At 43.8% G+C, this 14751-nt stretch overlaps 1 protein-coding gene across 4 annotated transcripts in view; it reads right to left on the bottom strand.

The window, feature by feature from the left end:
• tspan15 (tetraspanin 15) overlaps positions 1–14751 on the bottom strand; it is a 225293-nt gene that overhangs the window by 88614 nt on the left and 121928 nt on the right. For all 4 annotated transcript variants that reach the window (XM_078565822.1, XM_078565823.1, XM_078565824.1 and 1 more), the window contains one exon: positions 7998–8120. In XM_078565822.1, the coding sequence (XP_078421948.1) occupies positions 7998–8120 (123 nt within the window). The remainder of the gene's footprint in view (positions 1–7997; positions 8121–14751) is intronic.

Raw genomic sequence — 14751 nt, 5'->3', positions numbered from 1 at the left:
CGTCTTGTAGATGGTTCACACTGATGCCACTGTGTGTCGGTGATGGAGGGAGTGAATGTTTGTGAATGGGGTGTCAATCAAGCGGGCTGCTTTGTCCTGGATGGAGTCAAGCTTCTTCAGTGCTGTTGGAGCTGCACTCATTCATGCAAGTGGAAAGTATTCCATCACACTCTTGACTTGTGCCTTGTAGACGGTGGATCTGTTGGTTGTGGAATCACTTAGCTCTGTCTATCACTTGCTGTTATACTGTTTGGCACGCAACTAGTCCTGTGTTGTAGCTTCACCAGGGTTGACACCTCATTTTCAGCTGTACCTGGTGCTGCTCCTGGCATGCTCTCCTGCATGCTTCATTGAACTATTCATGGTCTCACTTCAAAGACTTTATAAACACTTGGAGCTGTCAATCAAACTATAAACTGACAGGCACCCCACTGTGATAATGAAAGGTTATGAAATCAGTCATGCAGCACTAATCCTAAATGGCAACACTCAGGCTTATGTTAGCAGGGTGAAATAGCAAGTACTGATTTTTTTCATGACTGCAGTTTTTCAAATATTTAAAGGGCAGGAGATTTAAAAGCCTTTCAGGGCCCCTTTGACAGCTCCAATGAGCGTTACAGTTCCAATAAGTTTATCCACTTTTTATGCATATTCATGTTCACTTTCAACAATCCCAATGGGCATTTGATTGCTCCCAAAGAGCACCTTATCTCTCCCAAAGCTGCTCGGAGACCAAATCCAAAAGCGTACCATGCCTCTCTAAAGAAGTCTGATAAATTTAGACCCTCTCCTACAAGGTCTAATGTACACGCATCATATTTCCTACTTCCTCTGTGCAAAAATCAGATCAGACTGAAAGCAGCTGCACTTTAACATGTGCAACTGCCTCCATGAAGCACGGCTAGCTCCTGTTCTCCACCCATTCCCCCTTCACAAAAATGGCCAGGTTCCGGGGTGGGACTTCCAGACCTGGGCCTCCGGAGCCATTTTTTCAAGGGCAGCGAGCCTCTCTGTCTGCACAATTCAAGCCCAAGATTTTAAATTTGTGTAAGGCAAACTTTGAAGGGGTGATAAATAAATTTCCTCCAGTAAACTGGGCTGAGCTGTTAACAAATACATATACATGCAAAGAATGTGAGCTAAATATTAAAAAAAAAGTAACTGGTACAATACAAAACCAATGCATACCCCTTAAAAGGCAAAAGTTCCACTTGTGCAGTTGAGGAACCATGGTCAATAAACAAGGTAAGAGTTTAAAACTGAAAAAAAGGCTTATACAAAGGTAAGGAAAAGTGATAATCAGGCAGGCTGGAAGAGCAATAAAAAGTAATAAATCAATGCTAAAAGTAATAAAAGGTGAAAAAAAAGAGATTATGAACAAAAAAACCTGCAAGTTAACAAACATAACAGCAAAATTTTTATACATATATTAAGGTGAAGAGATTGGCAAATGGGAAGTTAAAAACATTAAAGCCAGATGCAGGCAATATAATAACTTAATTTATACAGTGCCTTTAACATAATAAAATGTCCCACAGCGCTTCACAGGAGCATTATAAAACAAAGATCTTCTGATGCCAGCAGTAGTGAATGTTGAAATGTTCAACTGCTGTTGCGCATCAGGGCCCTTTTGAAGTCCTGATCCACACAAGTATATGGTGATTACCTGAGAATTTTAAGCTTCTGATGGGCAAATTTGTGCTGCCTAGGTTTCTCCGAGAATGTGTCCGACATTGACCTCAGCATCGGAGGCTTGGGCTTAATGTGCAATACTTACTCTAGTATCATCCTACTGTTAATTTCTGGCATAGGTCACCCCAGCATCACCACTGACCAGAAGATCTGGCCCGAACTATGACATAGGCGCACAAAGAGAAATAAGGGCAGGTGAACAAAAGTCTGGTCAGAGGTAAGTTTTAAGAAGCATCTCCTAGAAGGTAGGTGAGGCAGAGAGGTTTAAGGAGATAATTTCAGAGCTTAGGGCCCAGGCAGCTGAAGGCATGGCCATCAATGGCAGAGCGATTAATATTGGGGATCCACAAGAGGCCAGAAATAGAGGAGTGCAGTAACTCAAAGAGTTGTGGGGCTGGAGCAGATTACAGAGATAGGGAGGAGTGAGACCATGGAGGGATTTGAAAACAAAGAGGAGAATTTTAAAGTCAAGGCATTGCTCGGGATCCAGTGTAGACCAGTGAGCACAGGGGTGATAAATGAATGGGACTTGGTGCGAGTTGGGATACAGAGAGCAGAGTTTTGGATATTCTCAAATTTATGGGGGTTAGAAGATGGGAGGCCAGTTAAGAGAGCATTGGAATAGTCAAATCTACAGGTAAAAAGGAAGTAGTGAGGGTTTCAGGAACAGAAGAGCTGAGACAGTGGTGCGGGGTGGGTGGTGGTGGAATCAGAAAATGAAGACGAGTCTGACTTGTTAAACGTGTACTTTGTATCCAATTTCAATTGTAGAGGAAAAGACAAAACAATTGCAGTGTATAGGAGCCTAAATGAAGTCAAGAGAAGAAACTTAATGACTTAATATAAACAAAAAACAAATGGTAAAGAGAAGTTACTGGAATCTATCCTCAGGGCCAGAGTGACTGAACATTTGACATGTATGAACTAATCAAAGAGCATTATCATGGATTTATGCTAGTCAAATTTTCTGAGGCGATCACGAATAAAGTGGTCAGGACAGTGCCTGCTGACATTGTCCATATGGACTTACAGAAAGCATTTGATAAAGTTCCATACAAGAGAGTTCACATAAAAATTAGGACAAATGGAATTGGAGTTTGGGATATGTGGTGATAAATGTGTTAGATGTAGGAAACAGAGTATAGGGAATAAGGAAATGTACTCTGATTGGTTGCATGTGACACAAGCAGAGTTCCCCAGGGCTTTGTACTCCAGCTTAGCTTTTGAACAAATATACATCAATGGCTTGGACGAAGGAATAGAGACTTGTATGCCCAAGTTTGCAGCCAACACTAAGTTAGGATGTATAGTAGGTTGTGTGGATGAGAGCAGGAAATCACAAAGGGACATCAGCATTTCGTGAGTGGGCAAAATTGTGGCAGATGATGCTTAATCATCAGGGAGGTGTGCATTCATTCACTTGGAATCCAAGAACAATAAATCAGAATATTCTCTTAATTGTAAGAGGCTAAAAATTGTGAAAGAGCAAAGGTGCCCATGTAGTTTTACTGCAGCTGCACAGGTTCTTGATGAGACCACATCTGGAATACTGTGTACAATTTTGGTCTCCTTATTTGAAAACAAATAGAATTGCGTTAGAAGCTGTACAGAGAAGGTTCACTAGACTCATTTCTGGGATGAGAGGCTTATCCCATGAGGAAAGGTTGAACAGGTTGGGCCAAACCCATTGGAGTTCAGAAGAATGAGAAGTGACCTTACTGAAACATATAAGATCCTGAGGCGGCCTGACGGGGCGGGGTGGGGGGCCTGACAGGGTAGATAATGGGTGGATGTTTCCACTTGTGGGAAAGACTAGAATTGGGGGACACAGTTTAAGAATAAGACGTCTACCGTTTAAGGCAGAGATGAGGAGAATTTTTTTTCTCTCAGAGGATCGTTAATCTGTGGAATTCTCTTCCCCAGAAAGCAGTGGAGGATGCATCATTGAATTTATTCAATGCTGAGTTAGACAGATTTTTGATACACATGGGAGTCAGGGTTTAATGGGAGGGTGGGGGGTGGTGGTGGGTGCAGGCAGCAGAATGGAGTTGAGACCACAACCAGATCTACTACGATCTTATTAAATGGTGGAGCACACTCAAAGGGCTGAATGGCCTACTCCTGCTCCCAAGTCCTATGTTCTTTTATACACAAGTCACAAAAAGCTAGTGGACAGGTACAAAAAGTAATCAAAAGAACTAATGGAATTCTAGCCTTTATCTTTAGAGGGTTGGAATACATAAGGAAGTTATATTTCAGTTATACAAAGACTTGAACAGACCCTATGCACTGCATTCAGTTCTGGGAACCACGCCTTGGGAAGGATACATTTGCCTCAGAAGTGCAGGAAAACTGTTAGGTACTGAGTGTGCCAGTGAATATTTTTTTAAAGAGATGGATGGGTGCCAATGAAAAGGGTTTTTTAAAAATTCATTCATGGGATGTGGGAATTGCTGGCTAGGCCAGCATTTATTACCCATCCTTAATTGCCCTTGTTCAGAGGGCATTTAAGAGCCAACCACATTGCTGTGGGTCTGGAGTCACATGTAGGCCAGACCAGGTAAGGACAGCAGATTTCGTTCCCTGAAGGACATTAGTGAACTAGGTGGATTCATCATTAGACTTTTAATTAGAATTCAAATACCACCATCTGCTGTAGTAGAATTCGAACCCAGAACATTACCTCTGGATTTCTAGTCCAGCGAGAATACCACTACGCCATTGCCTCCCCACAGCTGCTTCGCCCTAGATTGTGTTGAGCTTCTTGAGTGTTGTCGGAGCTGCACTCATCCAGTCAAATGGAGAACATTCCATCACACTCCGACTTGTGCTTTGCAGATGGTGGACAGGTTTATGTGAGTCAGGTGGTGAGTTAATTATCACAGAATTCCCAGCCTCTGACCTGCTCTTGTAGTCACAGTATTTATATGACGGGCCCATGGGAGTCACCACAGAGGAAAATGGCAACACCACCTGTGGGCTGGCATGATCTACCACGCAGCTTGGCAACGGACGTTCACAATGGAAACAACAACCCACAATGGCCGCTTCAGCCATCAGCAAAGGTACGTCATATGAAGTCACTCCAGCTGAAATGGATTGTTTGCTGTGTGTCCATCACCTTCTGTAGATGGAAGGATGCCAACGACAATCCAGTTCAGTTTTTGGTAACCCCGAGGGTGTGGATAGTGGGGGATTCAGCGATAGTAATGCCACTGAATGTCATGGGGTGGTGGTTAGATTTTCTCTTGCTGGAGCTGGTCATTGCCTGACGCAAATGCCACTTGCCACTTATCAGCCCAAGCCTGAAAGGGGTCCAGGTGTTGCTACATGTGTACATGGACTGCTTCGGTATCTGAGGACTTGCAAATGGTACTGAATGCTGTACAATCATCAGTGAACATTTCACTTCTGATGTTATATTGGAGGGAAGTTCATTGATGCAGGAGCTGAATATGGTTGGGCCTATCACATGACCCTGAGGAACTCATGCAATGATATCTTGGGCCCGGAATAATTACCCTCCAACAACCACAACCACCATCATTTGTGCAAAGTATGCAACCAGTGGAGTTTTCTCCCCAATTCCCATTGATTTCAATTTTTTTAGGGCTCCTTGTTGCCACACTCAGTCAAATGTTGCCTTGATGTCAAGTGCAATCACTCTCACCTTACCTCATACCTCTGTAATTCAGCTCATTCGTCCATGTTTGGACCAAAGCTGCAATGAGGTCTTGAGCCAAGTGGCCTTGATGGAACCCAAACTGAGCATTAGTGAGCAGATTATTGCTGTGTTAGTGCCGCTTGATAGGACTGTGAGTGACGCCTTCCAACACTTTGCTGATAGAGAGCAGACTGGGGGGGTTGGGGGGGTGTGGGCGATAATCAGCTGGATTGGAATTGTCCTGCTTTTTATGGACAGGACACACCTGGGCAATTTTCCACATTGTCAGGTAGATGTCAGTGTTGTCGCTTAGACTGGAACAGCTTGGTGAAAGGCGCAGCTAGCTCTGGAGCATGACTTCAGTACTATAGCTGGAACGTTGTCTGGGCCCATAGCCTTCGCTGTAATCAGTGCCTTTAGCCATTTGATATCCTGTAGAGCGAATTGAACGGGCCGAAGACTGGCACCTGTGATGCTGGGGTTCTTAAGAGGAGGCCAAGGTGGATCATCTATGAGGTACTTTTAGCTGAAGATAGTTGCAAATGTTTTAGCCTTGTCTTTTGCACTGAAGTAATGATGGGGCTGTCTTTGGAGCCTCCTCCTCCGGTTGTAGTTTAATCGTTCACTACCATTCACCCGACTGGAGGTGGCAGGACTGCAGAGCTTTTATTTGATCTGTAGATTGGGGGAATCACTTAGCTCTGTCTATTTCATGCTGCTTTTTCTGTTTAGCATGTTTGTAGTCCTGTGTTGTAGTTTCACCAGGTTGACACTTCATTTTCAGAGTGCCTGGTAGCACTCCTGCACTCCTCATTGAACCACGGTTGGATACCTGGCTTGATGGTCATGACAGAATGAGCGATATGCTGCGCCATGAAGGTACAGATTGTAGTTGAATACAATTCTGATGGCTGCTGATGGCCCACAGCGTGTCATGGATGCCCAGTTTTGAGCTGCTACATCTGTCCTGCATCTATCCCATTTAACATGGTGGCTTTGCCTCACAACAGGATGGAGGGTGCCCTCAGTGTGAAGCCTTTTGTTGGTGCTCTCACCACTTGTCACAGGCCCGGTCTAGCAGCAATGTCCTTCAGGACTCCACCGCCTTGGTCAGTAGTGGTGCTACCAAGCCACTCTTGGTGATGGGTATCGAAGTTCCCCCATCCAGTATGTATTTTGTGACCTTGTCACCCCTAGTGCTTCTTCTAAATGGTGTTCAACATGGAGGAGTACAGATTCATCTGTTGAGTTTCCTGATCCATGTTTGACCTGATGACATGAGACTTCATGGGATCTGGAGTCAATATTGAGGTCTCCCAGGGCTACTCCCTCACTCTGATATGCCACCGTGCTGCCCGCCGCATCTGGTGGATCTGCCCTGCTGGTGGGGCTGGACATACCCAGTGATAGTGATGCAGGAGTCTGGGACGTTGGCTGTAAAGTATGACTTTGTGAGTATGACCATGTCAGGGTATTGCTTGGCTAATCTGTGGGATGCAATTTTGGCACAAGTCCCCAAATGTTCACTAGGAGGACTTTGTAGTGTTGACTAGGCAGGGAGAGTTTCTGTCATTTCTGGTCCCTAGGTCAATGCTGGATGGTCTATTCAATTTCATTATTAATTGGCTTATCTGCAGCATTTTGGTACAGCTGAGTGGCTCGCTAGCCCGTTTCAGAGGGCAGTTAAGAGTCAACCACATGCCTGGAGTCACAGGTTCTTCAGACTGGGTAATGAAATATGGCAGGTTTGTCTTATAAGGAGAGACTGAGGAAACTGGGTCTATATTCTCCAGAGTTTCAAAGAATGAGAGGTGATCTCATTGAAACTTACAAAATTCTTACAGGTGAGACAGGATGAATGTAGGTAGGATGTTTCCCCTGGCTGATGAGTCTAGAACCAGGGGGCATAGTCTCAGAATAAGGACTAGGTCATTTAAGACTGAGATGAGGAGGAATTTCTTCACTCAGAGTGGTGAACCTTTGAAATTCTCTACTCCAGAGGTTTGTAGTAGCTCAATCATTGAGCATGTTCAAGACAAAAATTGATAGATTTCTGGAGACATCAAGGGGTATGGAGATAGCACGGGAAAGTGGCGTTGAGGTAAACGATCAGCCATGATCTAACTGAATGGCGGAGTAGGCTCGACAAGCTGAATGGTCTACTCCTGTTCCTATTCCCACCCTCACCCCTCCTCTCCTTGCCTCACCTAAATCCCGGTTGTCCTCCCTCGTTCCCTCATCTTCACTCTTTCTGCCCTCTTCCCCACCCACATGATCCCTCCTCACCATTCCTCTATTCTTTCCCCCCATTGTCTCTTCTTCGCATCTCACCACTCCCAGCCAATCTCCCTGTCCTCTCCCTGTCTATCCTAACCGTGCTCCTCTCCATTCTATTTCCTCTCTTCTTCTGCCTTTCACCTTTCCTCTTTACATTACTCCATCCCTATCTTCTCCCATCCTCTCCCCCTTTTCCTTTCTTCCCTCCTCCTTTCCCCCTCTGTTCCCTGTCTCCTTTCCCTGTACTCACTTTGTTCCCACCTTTTTCTCCCTTCTTGTTCTCCTTTTGTATCCCATTGAATGGTAATCAAAGATACGCTTTTCCATCTAGATAGAAATTACATCAGAGAATGGCAGTTCATACCTTATTACGTATACAGCATGAGTAAGGTACACCACAAGCAAGTGGCCCAGTTGCACGTCCTTCACAATTATGGTATATATTCGTTGACCAGTCTGTGAAATCCTCTGCACCACAGCATTTAAACTACAAACAAAAACAGATCAAGTCACATGTTTAACACAACCAATGGCTCAGATTATTTAAATGTAGTATACTGCACCTTTGGAAAGGAAACACAGTGACATACATAATGTGCGTACAAAATATTCTATTTTTATTTAATTCACATATTAGTTACAGTTTATCATATATGTTATAAAATCATAGAACAGTTTAAGTACAGAAGGAAGACATTTGGCCTGTTGTGTCCACTCTCTGCAAGAGCAACTCATCTAAATAAATTGTTCTGATCTCCGTGGGGGAACCATAAACGAAATAACCAAATTTACTGAATGACCCCCAAATGAAGTCATTACCAACAAAATTTCACTTTTTGTAACTTTTATTTTAACATGAATCAGAATCAACATAAATTAACTATGAATTAACAGGCTTTGAATAAAGTGGTACATTTCACTTTAATTAGTGATAGATACACAAAGATATGTCTTACAAAACCACAAGCACCCACATCACTCCCTGAAGACATGTGGCACTACATAGAGCCCCAAGGTTCTCTCAATCGGCCTTTGCCCATTCAATTCATTCGGCACCGAGTTGCGTTCACTGGCAGCCATGTTCCATCCGAGGTCCCCGGAGACAGTCATCACCCGCACGCACACTCCTGCAGAACCTCCTTAGCTAGGTTCACGATAGTCTTGATAGTGCAGATTCCCAGAGACTCCTTTATCCGAGCTCTTTAATAAACCCTGTTAAACGGTCTGGTCACCTCTGGCAAAACTGAAGCACCAGCAGTAAAATTGTCCAATTGACACTCCCTGCTCTAACCCTTTCTTCAGCTTTTTGTCCTGTTTAACATACATACAATTCCTTGTAAATGTGCCATCTGTTCCCCCACTGCTGTAGCTCTCCTTTATTTTGTTTCGGCAGTAGCTTCTTTGTCTGTCTTGTGTGTCTGGCCACACGGCTTCTTTGTATCTTTATTTCCTTCCTGTTGGTACAGCTACCAGGTCAAGGGTCACCAGGTCACATGGACAAGTATTTCTTATTACAGATTCTGTAGATATTTTAAAGAAATTATAAATTTTCCTTACTGCATTGCTTTCAGCTCAAAGGTCACCACAATATGTACGTTGCAAATGGATTTCTGCGCCAAAAAAATATTCCGGTACATATTAAGTTTTGAAAATCCTGTATATGCCATATACTTTCTACCTACACTTTACTTCTAGTGTCATGATTTGAGTCATCATTTATATCAACACTAGTGGGTCTCCTCCACGTTGCTCACAGGAAGTAGGAACATACTGGACCCATCGTTTGATCACACTTAAAAACAAGTACTCAAGGCCCATATGAAATTGATGCTGGGACCTCATTCAAATGATGGCAGCATGTGACCAATGTTACCTGTGTTCGTGATTAGCTGCACACCAGTTTGAGGGGGCTGGAAATTGGGCATCTGTTACAGCATTAAAAGGCAGCTAGAACCTATAAATGTATGATACACTCAGTCAGCTCGGAACAGTTCTGAAGAGAGAAATGGCCGGGAACTCCAAACAGAGCGTCCAGGTTCTCAGATACTACTTTGGGGCCTTGATCCAGGCATAAAATCAGAGGGGTTAATGCCAGGGGTCTAGCTTTCAGGAAATGGTATCAATGCTGGAAAAGTTCAATGGCCTCACCAGTGTTAATAAGGTGCGAATGTGCTCACATTCCCCACATCTTTGTCTTACTGCTCACAATGCCTCTTTCCACTCTCCTACAATTACTGCATTACACTTTACCTCCTTTCTCTCATATTCACACACTCACCACTATTACAACCCTTACTTCTCCGAACTTCACATCTTAACACACTGCATGCCAACTAATCCTACAGGCACATTCTCTAAACACCTGACAAGAACTTCACCAGTGAACTTTATTTCTTTCCTGCAGAAGGTAACCCAAAAGCTGTGCTGAGCCTGTCTGCCTTCACCTACCATTCCCAACTCTCAAGCCTTCCTAGTTAATGGTACATTAATTATATTGTTAGGATATACAAGTGAAGGGCATTATTTAGTTAAGTATTTTGAGTACCTACAAATAGGGGATAGCTGGGACACTGGGTGTGTGGGAGAGCTGCAAGACTGAACAAAGTCAATAAACTCGCTGGATAAAGAAAAGCTCTGCATCTTGTTTTCTGCTTCACCAACCAGCTTGGATCCTCTGAACACTCCTGTCTGCACACCACATAGTCACAGCTCTCTGTGGTTGTGGTTGGTGCTGTCACAATTAGAATAAAGCACACTAGTGACTTTTGGAAAGGGTGCAGACAGGACAAGATTAATTCCCAGTTTAAAACATCTACCCAGATAGGATCAAATAGCTGGGTCACTATACTTTAAAGTATAAACCTGAGATAATTAGAGGTTGTGTTGGTGTAGACCAATTCTTTCAATTGAGCATGTCAGGGAGAATCATGAAAGACTATGTAAGGGCAGAACAAGATGAGATGATATGAGATTCTTCTCCAAGAGAATAGTGGACCTGTGGTACAAGAGGTATATATCTTGAAACATTCACCAGGACCACGGTAGTCTCCTGACCTAGTTTCAATTATTTAAAGTTGTCAGAGAGGAATATTTCAGATTTGTCTCCCCAGCTGATCTGGATTTTCACCTCTCCGAGAGGATACTACCGCAGGGATGGGAAGTATATGGGGCAAGCTGCACTGACAAGTAGGGGTCTTCTACTGTGTGTCATTTTTTATATGTTCAGATGACACTTCTGTTCTTATGAAACCTTGGATTCACCATGAGTAAAGGTGCAGGATATCTTGAACAAAAAAGCACAGTATAACCTAAATGGAGAAGGGTGCATAATTCTGAGTGCAGAGGGATCTAGGCGTTCAAGTACATGAGTCACAAAAAGTTAGTGTGCAGGTACAGCAAGTAATTAAGGCTAATGGAATGCTATCCTTTATTACGAGAGGAATTGAACATAAAAGTAAGGATGTTATGCTTCAGTTATATAGGGCATTGGTGAGACTGCACCTCGAATACTGGACAGTTTTGGTCTCCTTATTTAAGAAAGGATGTAAATGTAAATGCACTGGAGGCGGTTCAAAGGAGGTTTACTAGATTGATACCTGGAATGAGTGGGTTGTCTTATGAGGAAAGGTTGGGCAGACAGGGCTTGTTTCCACTGGAGTTTAGAAGAGTGAGGGGTGATTTGATTGAAGTATACAAGATCCTGAACGGCCCTGACAAGGTAGATGTTGAAAGAATGTTTCCTCTTGTGGTGAGTCCAGAACTAGGGGGTACCATTAAAATTAGGGGTTGCCCTTTTAGGACAGAGACGAAGAGAAATTTCTGAGGGTTGTGTGACTTTGGAACTCTCTGCCTCAGAAGGTGGTGGGGGCAGGGTCATTGAATATTTTTAAGGCAAAGGTAGATAGATAAAAACAAAAAACTACTTCTTGTTAGGCAAAGGAATCAAAGATTATCGGGGGTAGATGGGAATGTGGAAATCGAAACACAGCCATGATCTTATTGAATGACGGAGTAGGCTCGAGGGGCCATATGGTCTACTCCTTTTCCTATCTTATGTTTTGAATGTAATATAAAATTTGCAATTTGTGGTGAAATGGAGTCCCAAGTGTTTTCTTAGGACAATGTAATGTATGCTCAGAGATGGCAGCCCCAAGATAAATTGTGATAGGAATTGAGGGTCTGGGGACCAAAGCAGAGGGTAAACCATCCATCCTCCAGAGTGTGAGGTCCAAGAGATTTTCACTCTGAAGCCTCGTTTGCATGCTCCAACACTGACTCATGCCCAAAGTTGGTGGAAAGAGGTCAAAATTGGCAGGAAAGAGGTCAAAATTGGCAATGGGTCAAGCTGCCACCAAAGACTTACGGACACAATCCCAAGCAAGGCAAGTCAGAAAAGCGCCAAGGGGTGGGGCTGGGGGTGGGGTTTTGGGATTGTCCATGTTCAGAATGGGCAGGTAAAATATGGAGAGATTTCAGGTACCGTTTTGGGGCCAGGAGGAAGAATACTGCTCTCTCAACCACAAGGACAGCCTTTAAAAAGTACAGCAGTACAGCAAGGAAACACTTATTTAGGCCTTCTCCAGAATAGTGGCTTTCGCCAGCTAGTGCTGACAGTTTTGAAGCTGTACATACGAACATACTAATTAGGAACAGGAGTAGGTCACTTGACCCTTCGAGCCTGCTCCACCATTCAATAAGATCATGGGTGATCTGATTGTAACCTCAATTCCACATTCCCACCTACCTCCAATAACCTTTCACCCCCTTGCTTATGGAAAATCTACCTCTGCCTTAAAAATATTCAAAGACTGTGCTTCCACTGCATTTTGAGGAAGAGAGTTCACAACCCTCAGGAAAAAATTCTCCTCATCTTTGTCCTAAATGGGTGACCCCTTATTTGTAAACAGTGACCTCCTAGTTCTAACTTCTCTCACAGCCCCACAACGGCCCTGTCAAGACCCCTCGGGATCTTATATGCTTCAATCAAATCGCCTCTTACTCTTCTAAACTCCAGTGGCTACAAGCCTAATCTGTCCAACCTTTCCTCATAAGACAACCTGCCCAATCCAGGTATTGGTCCAGTAAACCTTCTCTGAACTGCTTCCAACGCATTTACATCCTTCCTTAAATGAGACCAATACTGTACACAGTACTCCAGATGTGGTCTCACCAATTCCCTGCATAACTGAAGCATAATCTCCCTACTTTTGTATTCAATTCCCCTCGCAATAAATGACAATATTCTATTAGCTTTCCTGATTACTTGCTGTGCCTGCACACTAGCCTTTTGCATGTCATGCACTGGGAGCCCTAGGTCCCTCTGCAAATTCTCACTATTTAGATAATATGCTTCTTTTTTTATTTTTCCTGCCAAAATGGACAATTTCACACTTTCCCACATTATACGCGATTTTCCAGGTCTTCACAGAATCACACAGTGCAGAAGAGGCCCTTTGGCCCATCGAGTCTGCACCAACACATGAGAAACACCTGACTTACCTACCTAATCCCATTTACCAGCACTTGGCCCATAGCCTTGAATGTTATGACGTGCCAAGTGCTCATCCAGGTACTTTTTAAAGGATGTGAAGCAACCTGCCTCCACCACCCTCCCAGGCAGTGCATTCCAGACTAGTCACCACCCTCTGGGTAAAAAAAATTTTCCTCACATCCCCCCTAAACCTCCTGCCCTTCACCTTGAACTTATGTCCCCTCGTGACTGACCTTTCAACTAATGGGAATAGCTGCTACCTATCCACCCTGTCCATGCCCCTCATAATCTTATACACCTCGATCAGGTCGCCCCTTAGTCTTCTCTGCTCCAATGAAAACAACCCAAGTCTATCCAACCTCTCTTCATAACTTAAATGTTTCACCCCAGGGAACATCCTGGTGAATCTCCTCTGCACCCCCTCTAGTGCAATCATATCCTTCCTATAATGTGGCGACCAGAACTGCACACAGTACTCCAGCTGTGGCCTCACCAAGGTTCTATACAACTCCATCATGACCTCCCTACTTTTGTAATCTATGCCTCGATTGATAAAGGCAAGTGTCCCATATGCCTTTTTCACCACCCCACTAACATGCCCCTCCGCCTTCAGAGATCTATGGACACATACGCCGAGGTCCCTTTGTTCCTCAGAACTTCCTAGTGTTGTGCCCTTTATTGAATATTATTCCTTCCAAATTGTATCACCTCACATTTTTCAGGGTTAAATTTCATCTTGTTTTACATTAAAATGAACATTTGAAACCATAAAATACAGCACATGGATTATTCCCAGAATAAAAGCACAGCTCCTACTCTCTTAACCTATTTATATCCTTGTGTCCTTTTCATATCTTACTTTCCTACCTATCTTTGTGTCAACAGCAAATTTAGCAACCATACCTTCGGTCCCTTCATCCAAGTCATTTATATAAATTGTAAAAGTTGAGGCCCCAGCACTGATCCCTGTGGCACACCACTTGTTACAACTTGCCAATGGGAAAAAGACCCATTTATGCCTACCCTCTGTTTCCTGTTAGCCAGCCAATCTTCTACCCATGCCAATATGTTATCCCTCACACCATGAGCTTTTATTTTCTGTGATAACCTTTGATTTTTTCTCATTCATGGGATGTGGGCTTTGCTGGCTGGGCCAGCATTTATTGCCCATCTCTAGTTGTTCTTGAGAAGGTGCTGGTGAGCTGCCTTCTTGAACTGCTGCAGTCCATGTTGTGTAGGTACATCCACAGTGCTGTTAGAGAGGGCGTTCCAGGATTTTAACCCAGTGACAGTGAAGGAATGGTGATATATTTCCAAGTCAGGATGGTGAGTGACTTGGAGGGTAACTTCCAGTTGGTGGTGTTCCCATCTATCGGCTGCCCTTGTCCTTCTAGATGGTAGTGATCGTGGGTTTGGTAGGTAATGTCTAAGGAGCCTTAGTGAATTACTGCAGTGCATCTTGTAGATAGTACACACTGCTGCTATTGTGCATTGGTGAAGGAGGGAGTGAATGCTTGTGGATGTGGTGCCAATCAAGCTGCTGCTTTGTCCTGGATGGTGTCAAGCTTCTTGAGTGTTGTGGGAGCTGCATTCATCCAAGCAAATTGGAAGTATTCCATCACACTCC

This window comes from Cetorhinus maximus, chromosome 20, assembly GCF_964194155.1.
Source record: "Cetorhinus maximus chromosome 20, sCetMax3.hap1.1, whole genome shotgun sequence".
NCBI lineage: Eukaryota > Metazoa > Chordata > Chondrichthyes > Lamniformes > Cetorhinidae > Cetorhinus > Cetorhinus maximus.
The sequence above is the reverse complement of the archived record's forward strand: the minus strand, read 5'-3'. Positions and strand labels throughout refer to the sequence as shown.